General features: G+C 42.2%; 1 protein-coding gene across 1 annotated transcript in view; it reads left to right on the forward strand.

Moving 5' to 3' along the window:
- The window catches only part of ccdc78 (coiled-coil domain containing 78), a 79,148-nt gene that overhangs the window by 41,759 nt on the left and 15,818 nt on the right, over positions 1 to 21,571 (forward strand). Inside the window, exons 10-17 of the mRNA XM_043711977.2 lie at positions 811 to 897; positions 6,806 to 6,985; positions 10,242 to 10,415; positions 11,201 to 11,251; positions 12,416 to 12,504; positions 15,179 to 15,257; positions 17,794 to 17,919; positions 18,043 to 18,254. Coding sequence (XP_043567912.2) covers positions 811 to 897; positions 6,806 to 6,985; positions 10,242 to 10,415; positions 11,201 to 11,251; positions 12,416 to 12,504; positions 15,179 to 15,257; positions 17,794 to 17,919; positions 18,043 to 18,254 — 998 coding nt within the window. The remainder of the gene's footprint in view (positions 1 to 810; positions 898 to 6,805; positions 6,986 to 10,241; positions 10,416 to 11,200; positions 11,252 to 12,415; positions 12,505 to 15,178; positions 15,258 to 17,793; positions 17,920 to 18,042; positions 18,255 to 21,571) is intronic.

The following is a 21,571-nucleotide window of genomic DNA, read 5'->3' on the forward strand; positions in this document are numbered from 1 at the left end:
GTATATGTGAAAGGAGTCATGCCATACTGACAGCAGTTTACATGGAACTGGCTCCTGGGCTCCGGGTAGGATGTCCTCTCTTACCATTCTCTGTATATAGCTACATTTAAAAGGGAACATTTCTAACCCTTTGATCCCATGAAGACCAAACAAGACTTGGGTTTCTTTGTCTAAGCATTAACTCATACATTTATGGGAAACAATGTCAAAGATGGCACACAAGTCCCTGATGTGCTGCAAAACAATATTTATATATATTTTTAATAGATAACAGTTTTCTAATAAAAAGGTTGCACTCATTTCTATCCAACAATATTCTCTACATTGCACATTAGTAGACATGACTATATTATCTAAATATACTTAAATCTGTGCACATAATTGTAATAGCCAACAATTTATTGCATGTTCACATGAATATAATATCCAATCAAATCATTACTTGTTTACTGACTATAAGTATGTACTTTGTGATGATTAAAACTATTCTTCTTATCCCCTTTCCCATTCAATAAAGCTTGTTGCTGTTCACTTGAAAGAGTGTAGTTCTCACATTCCTGCCACTTTGCCAGTTGAGATGAGCTACTTTCGTATAGCCCTTGACACTGAATGTGACACATCCTCTCCGACTCCATATCAAAGCTAAGCAACCCAAAGAATCCTCAGAACAATTATCTCAATGCAGTTTCTTCATCAATTGGTTTCAGTTTTGTCCCAAACTCAAAATGCATTTTCCTTTTTATTGTGGGACCCTATAATTTTAAGACTAATTTGTTGATTCAACCTCAGAAATTCCTCTTATGTGTTTAGATTTCCAAGGATCTGATTGATTTGCAAATCCAGACAAACAAGATTCGGGAGCAATATGAAGCTGAGAACTTTGAGCTAAAGAATAAGGTACTTATTCCTTGCTCATTTCACGACAATATTTTCCACGACTTTTGTGATTGTTATTTAACTGTTGTAGTTTTAACTACATTGAAAAGTAATGAAAAAAAGTACAAACTGTTGTCAAGACAGTATTAAAGCTTAACACATAACTCTGTTTCTTTTTCAAGTATGAAGTATTTACAAGTGAAGCAAATTACAATTAACCTGGTTTGGCCTCAACTAGAGTATTGCATCCAGTTCTGGGTATCACATTTTCAGAAGGATACGAAGGTTTTAGAGAAGTTGTCAGAAGGATGCATGGGAAATAGTTTTTGATATAGGGAAGTAACATAGGGAATACTGCAGAAACTCAGCAAGTCTGGCAGCATCTAGGAGAGAGAAACAAACTTAAAGTTTCAAGCCCAAATCTTTAGAACTGATGAAAAGTCAAATCGGACTCAATAAATGGTGGGTGCAGAGAAACAGATATCCATGATATGGTGCACTCTTTAAGCTGTGATTATAGAGAGATTTGATAATTTAGCTGGTCATTTCCAAGCAGATAGCTATGTGCATTCCTTATTTAATAACAGAAAGACTTGGTAATCTGTTTAGGTGAAATGAAGGAGAGGAAGAAACAGTTTGATAACATGTCCCTAAATGAGAATATAAATGACCATTCAAAATCATCTAATGAAAATCAGAAAAGCAGTCCAAGGATAAATTATTTCTGATAGAGATCTGTACCTGCAGGGCGAAGAACTGGAAATTACATTATTGGAGAGAGATAAGTATGTTTTTGGAAATTCTCTGCAATACATTCATGAAGCACGTTTATCAAGAAGATAAACACTGTAACCTAAACAACCAGAAGTGTATAGAATGGTGACGCTAATATGAAGAATGCATTTAAGGCATTGATTGTGGCCAATGTTAGGTTTAACTGACATAGAGAAATGAAGAGAGAAGTGGAGGGGGTGGGGGCGAGTCCCTGCATATCTGAACTATTGCTGAAAAGAGAGATATGTCAGCTAAGGTTTCTTTTTGTGTTGCAAATCTTCACAACAATTTGTATTACAGAAGAAAAGGCATTACCATGGAGAAATCAAATATAAACTGAAGTTCCTTAAAATCCTGGACAATTCAAAAAAATCTACAAGGCTTGAGCAGGTTCCTTTACTTTGTAGGGCACAGGTCCCTGTATAATGTTCCTTCCAGCAAGCATAAGTAAGCCACATTACAAGCTTGACTGATTATCTTATTTTTGGTGTCAGCTATTGGCCTACTCAGATTGTTCAACAAGTGCTGCCCATATACGGAATTGCACACAAAAAGTGAAAGAATTGTAGATGCTATAAATCAGAAATTGCTGGAAAAGGTCTGGCATCATCAGTGGAGAGAAATCCAAGTTAATTTTCCAGGTCTAGTGACTCTGCCTCAGAACTGAGCTTTTCCAGCAATTTCTGTTTTTGTTTCTGATTTACAGCAGTTTTTTTTAATTTTACTTGGTATTTACCTCACTGCCCCATCTCTTCTAGGCATGCCCACCTTGATGAAGTTATGTAGCTCTCTGTGACAATTCTGAGGAAGGGTCCCTGGACCCGAAATGTTAACTTTGATTTCTCTACACAGGCACTGCCAGAGCTGCTGAGCTTTTCCAGCAATTTCTGTTTTTGTTATGGAATTTCACATAATGGTGGACTGTTATGGGTTTGGAAGTGTGCTCTAGTTGTAATGAATGGGATGCAAATACACACAGGCAGACTTCTCATCACCCCTCTGTGGGGGGAGTACGGAATTGCAAACATTTACCTTGTTGGTGAGAACCTGAAATTTGGACTCTCGCAGGATTAAACCATCACTGCCACCATTATTTCCACCACCTCAGGGAGTGGAAAATTATGCTCGCAGTCTTTTTCTAGGGCTATTTTCTCAATTCTAACAATTAATTTCTTATCGCAGCACTTCCAACCATCAGCTTTCTAGTAGGTTAATGAGTTCACCAATCACAGGTTGTTACCTCATTGCTGTTTGTGCCACACTGGGACAGTGACTACACCTATGGAGGATTTGATTGGTTGTGAGTGCTTTGGGACATGCTGAGGTCGTGACAGGTGCTACAGCAGTGTAAGTCTTTTCTTTCCCCAAGGAAGTGGCACTTTAACATTGAGCAATGTAACTTGCATAAGCATAAACTTTGCAAATCATTAGCCAGATTTCATTTAATCATTCTGCACTTACACTTTACAGTCTTTGCTCACAGTTTGTGAGATGAATTGAATTCTCCATGACATTAGCATGTTGCATAGCAACAAGTATGCAGTCACTGTCATTGAGACTGTGGATTGCTTCGTTTGATAAACCTCATATTTTCAGGTGGAGACAAAAATGTCCATTTTATTTTCCAGAACAATCTTTGACCCGGAAGCAGTTCAGTCAAGGAAACTTGTAATTTCTTCATTGTCTTAAAGGGTGAGGATGTGTCTTGGAGTCCAGTTTAACTTTTTTCTCAAATAGAGTCCAGAGGCAGCTTCAGGTGTGTTCTTCAGTACCTAGTCACAGCTAGGAGGAAGAAGAGAAAATAAAAGTCCTCCATTGTACACTCCTCCACACCCTCCCTGACCCCTCCACACAATCTCCCCATGCCTATCATTCTTCCCATTCAATTCCCACAACCCCTCAATCTCTCATGCAAATCCATTTCCTTATACCCTTTACAGAATCACAGAATTTCCACAGTGCAAAACGAGGCCATTTGGCCCGTCATGCCTGCATTGGTTCTGTTCCCTAGTGTCAATCTCCTGCCTTTTCCCAACCGTCCTGCACACTATTTCTATCCAACGTGAGGCCCTATTGAATGCCTCACTTGAGCCCATATCCACCATATTTCCAGGCTCTTTATTATCATCTATGCTAGCTTAATGCCAACTTGGTCCAGGATCTCCCCACATACATTCGGGACACCACCCATGCCCTCCAACTGCTCCATGACTTTTGGTTCCCCAGCTCCCAATGCCTCATCTCCACCATGGACATCCAGTCCCTGTACACGTCCATCCGCCATGACGAAGGCCTCCAAGCACTCCGTTTCTTCTTCTCTTGCCGACCCACCTAATCTTCTTCCACCAACACATTCACTTGATTGGCTGAACTGGTCCTCACCCTCAACAACTTCTCCTTCGAATCTTCCCATTTCCTTCAGACCAAAAGGAACAGTCTATTTTCTGTAGTTACACCGGCACAATTCCCCACCTTTTCCTCCATTACATCAATGACTGTATTGGCGCCACCTCGTGCTCCCACGAGGAGATTGAACAGTTCATCAACTTCACAAGCACCTTCCACCTCAAGTTCACCTGGACCATCTCGGACACTTCCCTTCCCTTCCTGGACTTCTCCATCTCCATTTCTGACGACCGACTCAACACAGACATCTACTTCAAACTCACTGACTCCCACAACTACCTGGACTATGCCTTCTTCAACACCCCCCTCCTGTACAAACGCTATCCCTTACTCCCAATTCCTCTAGCACATGTGCTCCCAGAAAGAGAAATTTTACTCCAGAACATCCCAGATGGCCTCTGACTTCAAGGACCATTATTTCTCCTCCCATATGGTCAACAATGCCCTCCAGCACATCTCCTCCATTTCCCACACCTTGTCCCTTGAACACCACCTCTCCAATCACAACAAGGACAGAACCCCCCAGTCCTCACCTCCCACCCCACCAACCTCCAGATATAATGCATCATCCTCCGCCATTTCCGCCACCTACAGTCAGATCCCACCACCAGAGATATAGTTCCCTCCCACCCCTTTCAGCATTCTGCAGAGACCATTCCCTCCATGACTCCCTCATTAGGTCACGTCCCCCATCCCCACAACTAACCCACCCTCCACTCCCGGCACCTTCCCTTGCCACCACAAGAGGTGTAAAACCAGTGCCCACACATTCCCCCCTCACCTCCATCCAAGGACCCAAAGGATCCTTCCACATCCGGCAGAGATTCTCCTGCACCTGCAAACACCTCATCTACTGTGTCCGGTGCTCTCAGTGTGTCGTCCTCTACATTGGGGAGACTGGATGCCAACATTTCAGAGAACATCACCGAGACACACGCACTGAACAATCCCACCACCCTGTGGCCACACACTTCAACTCCCCCTCCCACTCCGCCAAGGACATGCAAGACTTGGGCTTCCTCCACTGCCAAATTCTAACCATCCGACGACTGGAGGAACACCTCATCTTCTGCCTTGGGACCTTCCAACCACATGTGATCAATGTTGATTTCACCAGTTTCCTCATCTCCCCTACCCCCCCATCCTAGATCCAACCCTCCAACTTGGCACTGCCCTCTTTAACTGTCCTACCTGTCCATCTTCCTTCCAACCTATGCGCTCCACCCTCCACTCCAACCTATCACATTCACCCCCCACCTTCATCTATCTATCACATTCTCAGCTGCCTTCCCCCCAGCCCTACCCAGTCCCATTTATCAGCCCCCTTGCCCGCCTCATTCCTGATGAATAGCTTATGGTTGAAATGTCGACTCTTCTGCTCCTCGGACGTTTGGCTGACCGGCAGTGCTTTTCCAAGCACCACACTCTTTGACTCCTATTGTCAACTTGTACCTCACCACCCACCCCTCATGCCCACTCCCTGGCATCCTCCACAGAGATCACAAGGCCCATGCTTAAATTAAATAAAATTCTTAACTGTTGATGGTGGAAATCAATGCTGATGTGATTTTAAAAAGAAACTCTGATGTGAATCCATTTATTACATTTAACTTTCTTCAAGTATTTAATTCCTTATAAAAACAAACATTTCTATTCATAATCCCACTTCAAAGATTTGTAAGCACTTAGAGCAGTCAGTTGAATGATGAATGGGCAGGTAGCCCAACTGTGATGATAATAGACTGTTAATTTAATCCTGAAGAAGGGCTTTTGCCCGAAACATCAATTCTCCTGCTCCTTGGATGCTGCCTGACCTGCTGCGCTTTTCCAGCAACACATTTTTCAGCTCTGATCTCCAGCATCTGCAGTCCTCACTTTCTCCCTGTTAATTTAATCATCCATCACTAATCCTATCAAGATTAATCTCTGTTTTATGCCAATAGGTGCATTGAATACAAAAAAAATTGAAATAGCAAGCACTGATTGTTTTTTTAACACTGCAGACATTACTTTCTCAAATATAAAAGAGCAAGACACTTAAATACCCTGATAACTTAACTTGTTGATCCCTTTCCAGCTCTCTTGACAGATCTAATGCTTCTTTCCCTCTTTAACCCCCACTGGTCTATGTCTAACTATCCCAAAGCACAATTGACCTCCCCAAAGGGCAACTTACCTCTCCCAGATCCAAAATCATTTCAAAAGTGTAATCTACCTTTACAAAATATTCTCCTAAGTTTAAATCGTCTCCTGTTAGCTCTAAAGTCCACAAGTCATATTTTGGATATCCCACTGGCAAAAATGTGGTTCTGATTGAAGGCAGATGTTCAGTTGCCTCTATAAACCATAGGTGTGCAGAGTGCAATTCATCCCTGTTTCCCAATGATCCCCAAACCCTCGAACAATGGGAGAGGCAGGGTTTAGGGGTGGAATTTCTGGATTCAGGCTTCCATCACCATTTTGCTTAAATCATGGACCGCCTTCTACACAGAATTCCTTGTGGGCAGAGAGATTGCTTTGCATCAATTGATTGTGTGGTAAACCCCAGAGGCCTTGGTGCTATTTCAATGGGTCTCAACCAGAATGCAGTGATATCCACCTGTATCCGACACACGTGTGGGAGCTGAATATTAGGATTGAGTACACTAGACCATTACAAGTATTCACAAATTTTACAGACTCTGAAGAGATTCTTGAAGCGCTTGTCTTTCCTTCACCAGCACTCTTGCTGATGTTTTCATTTTTGTAGATTTTATTCCTGGAGAACAGAACAATGGAACTAGAGTTGCAGAAGGACAAATGTGCCCATGAGTGTCAGATGGCTAAAGATCGTCTGAGGGCAGTGGAGAAAACCCGTAAGGAACTGGCAGACGAGTACATTGTTCTGAAGAGCAATTTTGTGACCCTGAGTAAACAGCATGAAAATGAGGTGAGCGCATTGTTCACAAAAGCCTCTACTGGAGTTCAAAATTGATGAAACCATCTCTGATAATCTACTCTAAATGTAGTCATTTTAAACTCTACCCAAATTGGGCAGCTTTTGTTAACAAACAAAAGCATTTTTAAAATTATTCTCTTTGCTTTGTACATTCTTGGCAAGAGAGCAGCTTCTATTGTCAAGCCCCTAACTGCCCTTGAGAGGGCAGTGATCGGTTGTCTTCTTAAATTGCTGCAGTCCCTCAGGTATAGGTACCCCCACTGTGCTGGCAAGGAAGGCAGATCCAGTATATTGAGGCAGTGACAATGGAGGAGTGTGATCCAAGTCAGGATGGTGTTGGAGAGAAACTTGCAGGTAATAGTGTTCCCATGCATCTGCTGCCTTCGTTCTTGTAAATGGTAGAGCCTGTGGATTTATCGATCTGTCTTGAATGTGCTCAGTTGGTGAACTTCCCCAGTCCTCTTCGGAGAGAATTCCCAGACCCTCTGAGAGACAGAATTCCTCCTAACATTCCAGTCTTAAATGGCTTGTTCTTTATTCTGAGATTGTATCCTTAGGTTCGAGAACCCACTAGGAAGAACGCTCATCCCAAAGTTCAGAGAGCCAGCACAGAAAATGCCAGATGGATATTTCTGAGATGCGTATATAACTCTACACCTAGTTGAGAACGTAAGAATGAGGAGCAGGGTTCATTACTCATAAAACAAATCTATCTATATTTCCTCATTAAATTTACTCAATGTCTCAGCATTCACCACGCTCTGGATTAACAAATTCCACAGATTCACCACACTTTGAGAAGGGTAGTTTCTCCTAATCTCTGTTTTAAATTTGTTACACTTTATTCCTAAATTTATGACATCGCACTCCAAGAATATCTTTCTACAGCTACTTTATTAACCCCTGTGGCATCTTATATATCTCAATTGGATCTCTATACTTTTGAGATTTTTTTTCCTAAATCGACCTGTTCAAAGATGTGACACAGCTGTCGAGTGACTGGGACTTTAAAACTGTCCCTCCTGGCTCAGAGAGAGGTACACTACCACTGTGCCCACGACAGCCCTTCTCCACAGAGTATGCTGAATTAGCGACTAAATCAATGATCCTGTTATAATAATGATTTGGAGATGCCGGTGTTGGACTGGGGTATACAAAATTAAAAATCACACAACACCAGGTTATAGCTTAAAAATGTGTGCTGGAAAAGTACAGCAGGTCAGGCAGCATCAAAGGAACAGGAGAATCGACGTTTTGGGCATAAGCCCTTCTTCTTTGACCTGCTGCGCTTTTCCAGCAACACATTTTTAAGCTCTGATCTCCAGCATCTGCAGTCCTCACTTTCTCCTAGTTGACTAACACCAGGTTATAGTCCAACAGGTTTATTTGGAAGTACTAGCTTTTGGAGCGCTGCTCCTTCATCGCCTGAGCAGCGCTCCGAAAGCCAGTGCTTCCAAATAAACCTGTTGGACTATAACCTGGTGTTGTGTGATTTTTAACCCTGTTATAACAGGTGAACACACCAAGCTGCCTCAACGGGAGTGTTTTTGTTTTGCTTTTGTTAAAGTGAATGCAATTGCTTGTTAAAACTTTCCAAGCGTTGATATGAAGTTAAGTATTCCCCTTGGCTGATGTATAATCAGATCTATAAATTAAAATGCGGTATAATATCTTCCCAGCCAGCAGTTTACAAATATATCAACCTGGATATATCCAACACTGAGGCAGTATAGTTTTCTGTGGGTGTTTAAGCTGCTCATTGTTGGGTAATTTCCTTGTTTGGTCAGGATGCACTACTCCCTTTGATAACACAGCTGCTCTGGACCATGCCTCTGAGCGGCGTTTTGAGCCTCATTGACGCTGGGGTTTGTGGAGTTAGACGCGGGTGATGATGAAGCGAAGTGAGCGCAACTTTTGGTACCGGCGGTTCTCGGGCGATCAGACAGTTCAGCGCAAGGTCGGATCTCTGAGCGGTGGGCTCTTGCGCGGTTAGGGGATCAAAAGCTTAACTGCGAACGAAAGAAAAACCCTTAAAATGGAAATATAGAGGCTTCAAAACAGTCACCCCATTTCATATTTATTTTCAGTTCATAAATATTAAACACCCAGGAGAGGCCCAGTTGGAGCTTTAAAACAATATTAAACAATGAGGAAAAGTCCTAAAATTGGCCACTTAAACTCTACACATATTGTCCAAGGTTTTAAAAAAACTATTTAAATATAAACATATTCAAAAGTAGGGCAATTAGAATTCTTAAAAAGCAGGAGTAAAGTTCTAAATATAGAGCACTTAAATGTTACAACAAACTAATTTAAAAATTAAAAATGAGAAAACATTGATGTCTAAAAGTTTAAAATCAATTCACTATAGTCCTACCAGAGGATAGCATTGCTCTCAAGGGAGAAATGGTTGGTAGTGGTTTAACCTGACACTTTAGTGGGTGCCCTCTTTTGGCACAGTGGTAATGTCCCTACCCCTAGACTGGAAGGCACAAGGCCCTACCTGCTCCAGAGGTGTGTAAAAACAGGTAGATTTGAAAAATAAATTACATTTTAAAATCCCTGACCCCTCGGTAAGGGGAGAGTCATAGAGATGCACTGCACAGAAACACACCCTCTGGTCCAACTTGTCCATGCCAATCAGATATCCTAAATTAATCTAGTCCCATTTGCCAACATTTGGCCCATAACCCTCCAAACATATACCCATCCAAATGCCTTTTAAATGTTGTTGTAATTATATCATCCTTCACCACTTCCTCTGGCAGCTCATTCCACACACGCACCACCCTCTGCGTGAAAAAGTTGCCCCTTAGGTCCCTTCTAAATCTTTTCCCTTTCATTTTAAACCTATCCCCTCTAGTTTTAGACTCCCCTATCCTCAGAAAAATACCTTGTCCATTCACCCTGTCTATGCTCCTCCTGATTTTATAAACCTCTATAAGGTCACCTCTCATCCTCCAATGCTTCAGGGAAAGAAGGCCCAATCTATTCAGCCTCTCCCTGTAACTCAATCCTCCAAGCCCGGCAACGGGTTGAGAGGGAAAGTCCTTCGTGGCATCCTCAGCTGGTGTGGGAATTGAACCCATTGCTGCTGGTGTTATTCTAAAATTGCGAACCATGGCCAACTCACACTAACTGACCCCCAATGCAGCGAGGTTTGAAATATAATCTATTATGTTTTTACCTCATGTCCGTCTGCGCTGCAGCTCATTTATTATTCTATTGTGTGTGTATTTTGTGGCAGGTGACAAAAAATGATGAGCTGAGCTTGGAGCTATTGACTTTGGCCAATTCTAAGGATTCACTGACCAGGAAACAGGACGAGTATGCAAAATCCCGAGCCATTTACGATGAAGCTACAGCCGAGTTAAACAGAGTAAGGGATCTTGTTGCCCGGCTCAGTAGCCAGAAGATGAAGGTAAATCTCCCTGACGTACTCAATTTACAGTTCATTCATCTCCACACAATCTCACGCATTTATACTGCAATGTAACCTATGCAGTAATCTGTTTCACACTGATAAAAGCATGGTCCTGCCAATCTGAAATAAAAAGAGAGAACGGTGGAGAGAGCCAGGAGGTGGGTAACATCTGCAGACAGAAGAACAGAGTTAATGTTTCAAGTCCAATACGACTGTTCCTCAGAACTAGTTCTCAGTGATGCTGCTAGTTAGGAGCATATCAGGCTCTGAGCTGGAAGTGAGAAGCAAGGAGCTCCAAGGCAGTGTAGCATGTCATGCAAAGCAGTGTCACTGCTGGTTTATAAGTACTTTGGGTCTTTCAGATGCTTTTTAAAGCATACTTTGAGTCTTCGATGCAAAGGTTAAAGCTTGGTGGATTCCAGAGATAGGGACCCGGATTCGATTCCAGCCTTGTGGTGAGTATCTGTGTGGAATTTGCACATTCTCCCCACGTCTGTGTGGGTTTCCTCTGGGTGCTTTGGTTTCCTCCCACAATCCACAGCTATGCTGGTTAGGTGGGTTGGCCATGAGGAATATGGGATTATAGGGATAGGGTGTGGGTCTGGTTAGGACGCTCTTTGGAGGGTTGGTGTGGACACGTTGGGCTGAATAGCCTGCTTCCACGCTGTTATGATTTGGTACAAATATGCCTAAGTTTGTTCTTCATGGAGAATTAGTTGGCTTTTAAGAAAAAAAATGCAGTCACATTAATCATTTTGCATTTATGTTTATGTTGCATCAAGCCTGAAGAAATGTTCATTTCTGAATCTGAGCGTGGCACTCTTGAAAGAAATGTAAGTATTATTCGAAGGCATTGACGTGTGGAATTTTTCTGACTTTTCATGTACTTGAATTTCCCATTTAAAATGTGGCAATTTAGGATGAACTGGTTTTGTACAGTTCTCTTAAGACTCCAGTAGCAATCCATGCTGAGAGGCAAGTTTCAAGATAGTAGATTCGATCAAGTGGATTAAAATGACAATGAACCATTTCCATAATGTTTATAGTGCCTAACTCATATTTATATTGGAAGAATCAGTTGTGAAAGTCTTAGAAACTCTTAAAAACTTGTAACCTTACAGATCAGTGGAACATAAAAACTAAGAGCAGGAGGAGGCAATTCAGCTTTTCAAGCGTGCTCTGCCATTTAATCCATCATGATTGATCTCATAGAATAGAATACCTACAGTATTGCGATTCGGCCCATTGGGTCCACACCACCCCACTGAAGGGCATCCTACCCAGACCCATCCCCATCCTTGAATTTCCCATGGCTAATCCATCTCGCCTGCACAACCCTGGACACTGCAGGGAAATTTCCCTTGGCCAATCCACCTAACCTGCACATCTTTGGACTGTGGGAAGAAACCGGAGTACCCAGAGGAAACCCACGCCAACACGGGGAGAACGTGCAAGTTCCACACAGATGCTCACCGCGAGGCTGGAATCAAATTTGGGTCCCAGTGTCTGTGAGCAGCAGTGCTAACCACTGACCCACCATGCCATCTCAGCATCGACTCCACTTTCCTGCCCGCTCCCCATAACCCTTCAACCTAGAAAAAATCTGTCCATCTCCTTCTTAAATGTACAGAAGAATTCCGTAGCATTGTAAAGTTCTATTGGATCGTTGCTGGAAGTCCATTTAGTTCAAAATTGCGGGCAACCTCCATGTAATAAGACATGCAGACATCAATGCCTACAAGAAGTGCCATGCAGAACCACAGATTCTATCTTGGGCTGATGGAAAAGCTAGCTTTGTATCGTATGTATGTCTCACATTGCAACCGGTGTCACTAAATCAGTATTTCAAACTGTTTCACTCTACAGTGCCAGATTTCTGCTGGGACTGTTATAATATTCATAAATGAGGGGCATTGTACTTGTCATTTTTACAAACATGAAATATGTCTGCTGGGGTTTTGGCTTGGAAATTGGGAAGATTGATACATTTGTCTTAGTTGCTAGGTAACCAGGATCAGATCAAAGAACAAATAGAAATAATGAAGCAAACCCACGAGAAACAGCAAAATGCAATGGAAGAACGAATGTAAGTGTATAACAAAGACGGCCTCACATTCAGAACGGCAGAGAGTCCTTTAATACAGCCATTAGATGGGATCAGTAAAATTAAACAAAGAACTGTGGATGCTGGAGATCTGAAACAGAAATTGCTGGTGAATTGAATTGCATTGAAATGAATTTATTGTCATGTACCGAGGCACAGTGAAAAACTTTTGTCTTGCGAGCAATAACGGCAGATCACAGAGTAAAGTAGCAATGGATAAGTAAATAGGTAATCAGCAGCTAAAACAAAAACACAGGTATAGGTGAATGTTAAGAGTTTGTGAGTCCATTCTGTATTCTAACAACAGGAGGGTAGAAACTGTTATGAAACCGGCTGGTGTTTGTGTTCAGGCTTCTGTACCTTCTCCCTGATGGCAGAGGTTGTAGAAAAACACTGCCAGGGTGGGATGGATCTTTGAGAATGCTGGCGGCCTTTCCTTGACTCAGCAGTTCAGAATATCAGTGTTCTGATGATGAGTCACCAGACTTGAAACATTAACTCTGTCTTCTCTTCACGGATGCTGCTCAGTTTCTCCAGCAATTTCTGTTTTTGGTAGGATCAGTCTGGTTACATTGATCAATTAGTCTAGTTTCATTTTCACCACGTTAATATCTATCCAAACTCTGAACAGCACTTAATTTATACCAATTTAAGAGATTGATGGAATATTTTAAGAACATGGGTAACAGAGTCATACAGCACGGAAACAGACCCTTCGGTCCAACCAGTCCATGCTGACCATAATCCCAAACTAAACTAGTCCCACCTGCCTGCACTTGTCCCGTATCACTCCAAACATTTCTTATTCATGTAATTATCTAAACGTCATTTAAACATTGTAACTGTACTTGCATTCACCATTCCTCTGGACATTCATTCCACACACAAACCACTCTCTGTGTAAAAAAAGTTGCCCCCATGTCTTATTTAAATCTTTCTCTTCCCACCTTAAAATTATACTCATCAATCTTGAAAATCCCACCCTAGGAAAAAGACACCTGCCATTCTCCTTATCTATACCCCTCATTATTCTATAAACCTCTATAAGGTCACCCCTCAACTTGCAATGAAAAAATTCCCAGCCTATCCAGCCTCTCCTTGTAACTCAAACCCTCCGTTCCCATTCATTCAATGAGATCATGGCTATCTTCCACCACAATACCATTTTCTCCACTATCCCTTGATTTCTTTGTTATGAAGAAATCTATTGATCTGTGTCTTGAACATAGTCAATGACTGGCCTTCTCTGAGGTAGGGAATTCCAAAGATTTGCCACCCTCTGATTGAAGAAATTCCTCCTCAGCCCAGTCCGAAATGGCCTAACCCTTATTCTGAGACTGGATTCCCTTTTTCTAGATCCTCTAACCAGGGGAGATCCTCTTCCTGTATTCCACCCTTGAACAATTTTCTGTATTGGAATGTGATCACCTCGCATTCTTCTAAACTCCAAAGATTTTGTCCAGTCTGTTCAATCTTTCCTTATAGGTCATGATGTGACAAGGCTTGGTGCCACTTGTTTGATCCTTAAAGTGCACACAGATCATTTAAGAACAGAACAGTATGGGAATACTGTATGATATTTATTTTCCATCTCCTCAACCCTAGAGGCCACTATTTAGCAGTTCGACTGGTATCCTGATGAAAGTCAGTTAACAAAGCGGAGATCAGGATTGAACCGATGAACTTTTTATTCTGTCTATCTGGCACAGTGCTGCATCAAGTAGTGCATTTCTTTTATTCCTTCACAAGATGTAGGCCAGCATTCATTGCAATTTAAGGGTCAACCATGTTGCTGTGGGTTTGGAGTAACTTTTTTTTATATTCATTTGTGGGATGTGGACATCGCTCATCCCTAGTTGCCCTTGTGAAGGTGGTGGTGAGCTGCCTTCTTGAACCCCTGCAGATCACCCACTATGGGTTGGCCCACAATACCATTAAGGAGGGAATTGCAGGATTTTGATCCAGTGACAGTGAAGGAATGGTGATATATTTCCAAGTCAGGATGGTGAGTGGATTGGATTGGAACTTGCAGATGGTGGTGTTCCCATGTATCTAATGCTCTTGTCCTTCTAGGTGGAAGTGGTCATGGGTTTGGAAGGTGCTCTCTGTTTGTGAATTTGTAAATAGCACACACCGCTGCTATCTACAGGGTTGTTTCTGCTATTGTCTTTTCCAGTGTCTAGGTCGATGTCAGGTAATACCTGGTTTTATGTAGACCAGACTAGGTAAGGCCAGCAGTTTCCTTCCCTCAAGGACATGAGTAAACCACACAGATTTTTCTCTAAAAATTGGCAACTGGTTCACAATTAATTCGATTTTTATTGAAATCAAATTCCACCATGTGCTGTGGGAGGAATCAAACCCAGGTTCCTATAATACACTCTAGGTTTCTGGAGTAATAGACCAGACCCAGTCCTTCTCTCGCTATAGACTGTGAAGGGAGGTTGAGTTAACATAGCATGATACTTGTACAATTAATATGTTCTTGTAGTTGTATCTTTGTACAACATTTATTATGTCAGGGTATAGTTGTCCTTAAGTTTGAGACTACTTCACATGGAGACACTGAACATGGGATTTTATTAATGTAGTTCTTGCAAATGATGTTTCAACTAATTAACTAAGTTTTTTTAAACCATTAAAACCTCTGCTTTAGAGCAAAGATGGGTAAAGAACTTCAAGAGGCCAAAAGAGCTATTCGAAACACCCAACACAAACTAGCAGAGCAAACCGTGGTAAGAAATAAAATTAGTGGAAGAGACTGTTGTGGAGTACTTTAGATCGAATTTCCGCACAAGGTTCTGGTCAATATTTCTAGCAGATCTCTTTACACCAGTGGGGAGACACTCTCAGTGGAACACCAGGAAATTTCTCCAGTGAAAAGGAGGCTATAAGTTGCAGTTGTTGTGGGTATTCTCGTTGAGCTGGGACGTTGGTTTGCAGACGCGTCATCCCCTTTCTAGTTGACATCCTCAGAGCTGTGGAGCCTCCTGTGAAGCCTCTGTAAACTCCAAATGACACAATACAGCAGTGCTTCACAGGAGGCTCCACAGCACTGAGGAAGTCAACTAGAAAGGGGACAACGCGTCTGCAAACCAACTTCCCAGCTCAACGAGAATACCCACAACTACAACCGGCACCTGAGCTACAAATCTTTACACAAACCTTGAAAAGCTATAGAGTCATAGAGTCATGGAGATGTACAGCACGCTAACAACTCATCCAACTCGTCCATGCCAACCAGCTATCCCAGCCTAACCTAGTCCCATTTGCCAGCTCTTGGCCCATATCCCTCTAAACCCTTCCTATTCATATACCCATCCAGATGCCTTTTAAATGTTGTAATTGTACCAGCCTCCATTACTTCATACATACACCACCCTCTGTCTGAAAAAGTGTCTTATATTCCTTTTTTAAATTCATATTGTCCCCCTTCTGTTGTGCACCATCCATTACATCATAGTGCATGTTCATTTACTTGCCAATTTAAAAGGCAAAGCAATGACCTTGATTAATTCAGCTTGTGTAACAGGATATCTGTAATATGCAGGTAACATGAGGTTATAGCACATTATTCTTTGTGAACTCTGTCAGCACCTTTATCTCATACTGGTGTCTGCTGCATGTGATTCCGGTCGTCAGAAGGTCCATTTGCCCTTGTTTCCCTTATTACTTAACTGCCTGGTACCTTTTCACTCACTATTAACCTTTTCAGCACTAGCTACATATATGTATTGCTCCCACTTCAAAACTGTAGTAAGATTTGTCTTTTCTGATCATGTGTAGATGGAAAAAGTTGGATCAATCAGCTTGCCTTGTTACCCTTTTTTGGAAATATCTGGTCATTTTTGGATGCTAAATTAAATATTATCAAACTCAAATGAACATAGAAAATAGTGACATTCATGAAATAACTGCATGGAAGCCAGTATCCTGTCACTCTTTATTTACATGTGCATAGCGCATTGGCTTTGACCTGCCATCTCAGAGCTAGTCCCTAGAGTGGGGAGACCTTCTGAATCTCCTGTTTAATTTTTAAAATTTTTAAAAATTTTTACAGGCTGAGCATTTTGTTTGTCTGGAGAGTACAAAACAAACTACTAGACATGAGCAATTCAATCTCCTGTTTATATCTGTCAGCCAGGGCTCCCTGATTGGCCCAGGATAACAACCCCAATCAAGGATCTCAGAGTCAATGAGATCCACCTTACTCTGGCTCCAATCGTTACCAATCCAATTTATCAAACATTTTCAATTGGAATGAGTAACATCAATTTCTAGTTTATATTGTAGTGTTATCTGTTACTGTCTAACCCATTGACACCCTGGGACTAACATGAATACTATTCTATTAGATACTTGTATAGCTTAAAAAGCTTTTTCTTAATTTGTTCTCAGGATGTGGGTTTACTGGTGAGGCCATAATTTCCTTGTATGAGATAACAATTGTGGAGATGTTTCGACTTGTGAATATTCCAATTCCCTTTAAAAGCAATGTAATTGCTAGGAAAACAAGCAAGACATTCAGTTGGAATTTCTTTGCTCAGAGAGCAAAGAATGTGGAACCCACTACCACAGGAGAGCCTGAGGGGATCAGTGTAGATGTGTTTTAAGTCACCGTAGTTCCAGAGGACCATAGAGCTTCTCTCTCATTGGAGAGAGGCAACTCACTCTGTCTGAGGGTCATCATGCCTTGAGGTGAGGGGAAAGGTCAGGAATTGTCATGGTCACCTTAGCCAGAGCAGAAATTGAACCCATGCTGTCGGCGTCACTCTATATCTCAGACCAGCCCTCCAACCAACTGAGCTAGAGGCTGGCTAAAGGTACGTGTGAGAAAGAAAGCAGGATAAGGTATAACCTTGCTTGGCTGAAGATCCTCCGTCCGTACTGTAACATTCTATATATTCCTTATGTTCACAAACAACCAATTTCTTGCTGCAAAAAGCCTCTCCCAAATGATAGTTTTTTGAGATGCAATTCTCAATAATAGTCTTTTATTAAAACAACTACCTTTGAAAAATTATAGCTGGATAGTATTCCCTTCTTTTGTTTAGCAATTGATAAGGAACTGTTCTGTTATAAATACTTCTCCATATAAATACGCACACTTAGATATATAAAATGTTCATATTTCAGAATCTATTCTCACCTTTCAAAGAAATAAACTCAGATTTTTCTCATTGTGAAGCAAATTGTTCTTGTTGAATAAAATAATCTTTCTAAATTCAGACACACGCACTTAACATGATTCCACTTTGGAATCCCGTATAGGCGCTGTTAGGTTCGCAGAGTCACCTGAAGGAAGTTGAAACTGAGAACTCTCAGCTGCAGCTCCATCTGAAAGAACTGAACGAGGAATATCGCATGCGGCTCGTCCGTTACATTGAAGACGTTACGGTGAGTAAATTGCTAAATGCAAGCTCTGAAAGTTCAGAGTGCAGCGAATCATATGTTCAAGCAGATGTAAGTGCCTGTAGAAATAGCTGAGAAGTGCACTAATGGTGTGTTGTTCTGTGTAAGGAATATGTGGATAACACAGTGAAATCTGGCAATGACAACACACAACCCTCGGCTGACCAGCCTTACTTGAAGAGATTTGTGGACAGCATGCTAAAGGACATTCGATCTGCCTACAAATCACGGGAAGAACAATTGGCAACAGCAGCTAGAAACTACAAGAAACGGATGCAAAATATAGTCAAGAAGCACGAGCATCTTTTGATTGCGTACAGGTTAAAGAAACATCTCGCTAAGTCATTCTCGTCACAGTTATACAGTATTGCAGCTTTGAGTCTCAGCTAGCATTTGAGAACGTGAGAAAAAATTACGGATATGATGTGCGGTGACCAGTTGCTCAATTTATTAGTTTTGAGATAGTGCGCTATTGTGTGGCATTCTGCTGACTCGTTCCTTCTGTCACACCACATTGCAATGATAAGTGGGCACAGTAGTGGGCACATCCCCAACACCTCTGCCATGCACAGCTCTAGTAAGCTATTAAGCTGTTGTATATATCTTGCCCTCATCCCTTGTGCTGTTTGGCAGCAATTTATTTCATAGAGTCACACAGCACAGATACAGACCCTTTGATCCAACCAGTCCACACCAAACATAATCCCAAACAAAAGTAGTCCCACCAGCCTGCTCCTGGCCCATATCCCTCCAAACTTTTCCTATTCATGTATTTATCTAACTGCCTTTTAAGCTGTACTCACATCCACCACTTCCTCACGAAGTCCATTCCACACGTGAACCTCTGTAAAGAAAAGCCCCTCATGTCTTTTTTTAAATCTCTCTCCTCTCACCATAAAAATACACCCCGTAGCCTTGAAATCCCTCATCTTCAAAACATCTTGATGAACGTAGAGAGGTTTGATGTGTCATCGCTGCTGTTGGGATTATTTTCCAATTGTATTCAGCAAAGCAATCATGTCACCATTGAGCATCTGAGTAAAGACAAGACATTAATAATATTCCAGTCCATTATAACCCTGATTCCAGATGGTGGAGTTTCCCTTTTAGAGTCATAGAGATCTTCAGCACGCAAGCAGATTCTTCGGTCCAACTATCCATGCCGACCAGATATCCTCACCTAATCTAGTCCCATTTGCCAGCATTTTTTTTACTTTTATGTGAAAGGCTCAGATAAACTCTACAGCTCAGACTGTTGACTGAGTCTTGGAACCATGTTAAAAAGTTGCTCAGAAGGGATGGAATAGTGATTTGTAGATAAACGTGAACCCACTAAGATATGATGTCAGCTTGTACAAGGGCCCATAACTACAAATTGAGGGATGATAGATTTAAGACAGATGTCAGAGGCAGGTTCTTTAACCAGAGAGTGGTAAGGATGTGGAATGCCCTACCTGCTAATGTAGTCAATTCAGCCACATTAGGGAGATTTAAACAACCCTTAAATAAGCACATGGATGATTTTGGGGTAGTGTAGGAGGACGAGCTGAGAATAGTTCACAGGTCGGCACAACATCGAGGGCCAAAGGGCCTGTTCTGTGCTGTATTGTTCTATGTTCTATATAAAGGTAGAAAAAAATCATAGAAATGGCTGGAGAAACTCTGCACCTCTGGCAACAACTCTAGAGAGAGAGAGAAATGGAGTCAATGTTTTGAGTCTAATGTAACTCTTCAGTTCTGAAAAAGAGTCATACGGGACTCAAAACATTTGGATCAGCAAGATCTGATTTACAAAGCAGACTCAAGGACCTGAATGGCCTACTCCTGCTCCCATTATTTATGTTCTTAAAATGTTTTGCAATCTCTTAGATTGGTATAATTCAAGTGCTTTTAAGATTTTGGAGATCAAATATATGGTGAAAATGAGACCAGATGAGTTGATCGATTTGCAACGTAAAGAGACTGACCCCATCTGACACAAAAACAGAAATTGCTGGAGAAACTCAGCAGGTCTGGCAGCATCTGTGGAGAGAGAAACAGAGTAAATGTTTCAAGTCCAATATGACTGTTCAGTTCTGAAGAAGAATACTGTGTTCATTTCTGGTTTCCCTGCTATTGGAAAGATGTTATTAAACTTGAAAGGGTGCAGAAAAGATTTACAAGGGTGTTGCCAGGATTGGAGTGTTTGAGTAATAGAAAGATCTCATTACAGCCTTGGTTCAAATATGGAGAAAAGAGCTAAATTCCAGAGGTGAGGTGAGAGTAACAGCCTTTGACATCAAGGCTGCATTTGACCGAGTGTGGCATCAGGGAGCTCTGGCAAAATTGGAATCTAATGAGTATCAAGGGGCAAACACTCTGGTTAGAGCCATGCCTGGCACAAAGAAAGATGCACCTGCACCTCCACACATACGCCACAGATTCACCTGCACCTCCACACATATCATCTATTGCATCCTCTGCACCCGATGTGGCCTCCTCTATATTGGGGAGACATGCCGGCTACTTGCGGAGCGTTTCAGAGAACACCTCTGGGACACCCGGACCAACCAACCCAACCACCCTGTAGCTCAACATTTCAATTCCCCCTCCCACTCCACCAAGGATATGCAGGTCTTTGGACTCCTCCATCGTCAGACCACAACAAAACGACGGTTGGAGGAAGAACGCCTCATCTTCCGGCTAGGAACCCTCCAACCACAAGGGATGAACTCGGATTTCACCAGTTTCCTCATTTCCCCTCCCCCCACCCTGTCTCAGTCAAATCCATCAAATTCAGCACCGCCTTCCTAACCTGAGATCTTCTTCCCGACCTCTCCGCCCCCACCCCAGTCTGACCTATCACCCTCACCTTGACCTCTTTCCACCTATCACATTTCCGATGCCCCTCTCCCAAGTCCCTCCTCCCTACCTTTTATCTTAGCCTGCTGGACAAACTTTCCCCATTCCTGAAGAAGGGCTTATGCCCGAAACGTCGATTCTCCTGTTCCCTGGATGCTGCCTGACCTGCTGCGCTTTTCCAGCAACACATTTCCAACAAAGAAAGATGCTTGTGGTTATGGAGGATCAGTCATATCAGCTCCAGGGCAACTCTCCAGGAGCCCTCAGGGTAGTGTCCTAGGCCCAACAATCTTCAGCTACTTCGTCAATGACCTTCCCTCTGTCATCAGGTCAGAAGGGAGGATGTTCGCCGATGTTTGCACAATGTTCAGCACCATTCGCGATTCCTCAGATACTGAAACAGCCCTTGCTGAAATGCAACAAGATTTGGACAATATCCAGGCTTGGGCAAGTAACATTTGTGCCACAGAAATGCCAGACAATGACCATCATCAATATGAGACACTCTAACCACCGCTCCTTGACATTCAATTGTATTACTATCACTGAATCCCCCACTGTCAACATCCTTGGGGTTACCATAAACCAGAAACTCAACTGGACTCACCACATAGGCACAGTGGCTACAACAACAGGTCAGAGATTAGGGATACTGCGATGAGTAACTCACCTCCTGCCACCCCAAAGTCTATCCACCATCTACAAATCACAGGTCATGGAATACTCCCCACTTGCCTGGATAGGTTCAGCTTCAGTAACACTCAAGCAGCTTGACACCATAAAGGACAAAGAAACC

This window comes from Chiloscyllium plagiosum, unplaced genomic scaffold, assembly GCF_037043375.1.
Source record: "Chiloscyllium plagiosum isolate Xiang-an unplaced genomic scaffold, Cpla_swu_hap1 HiC_scaffold_20, whole genome shotgun sequence".
NCBI lineage: Eukaryota > Metazoa > Chordata > Chondrichthyes > Orectolobiformes > Hemiscylliidae > Chiloscyllium > Chiloscyllium plagiosum.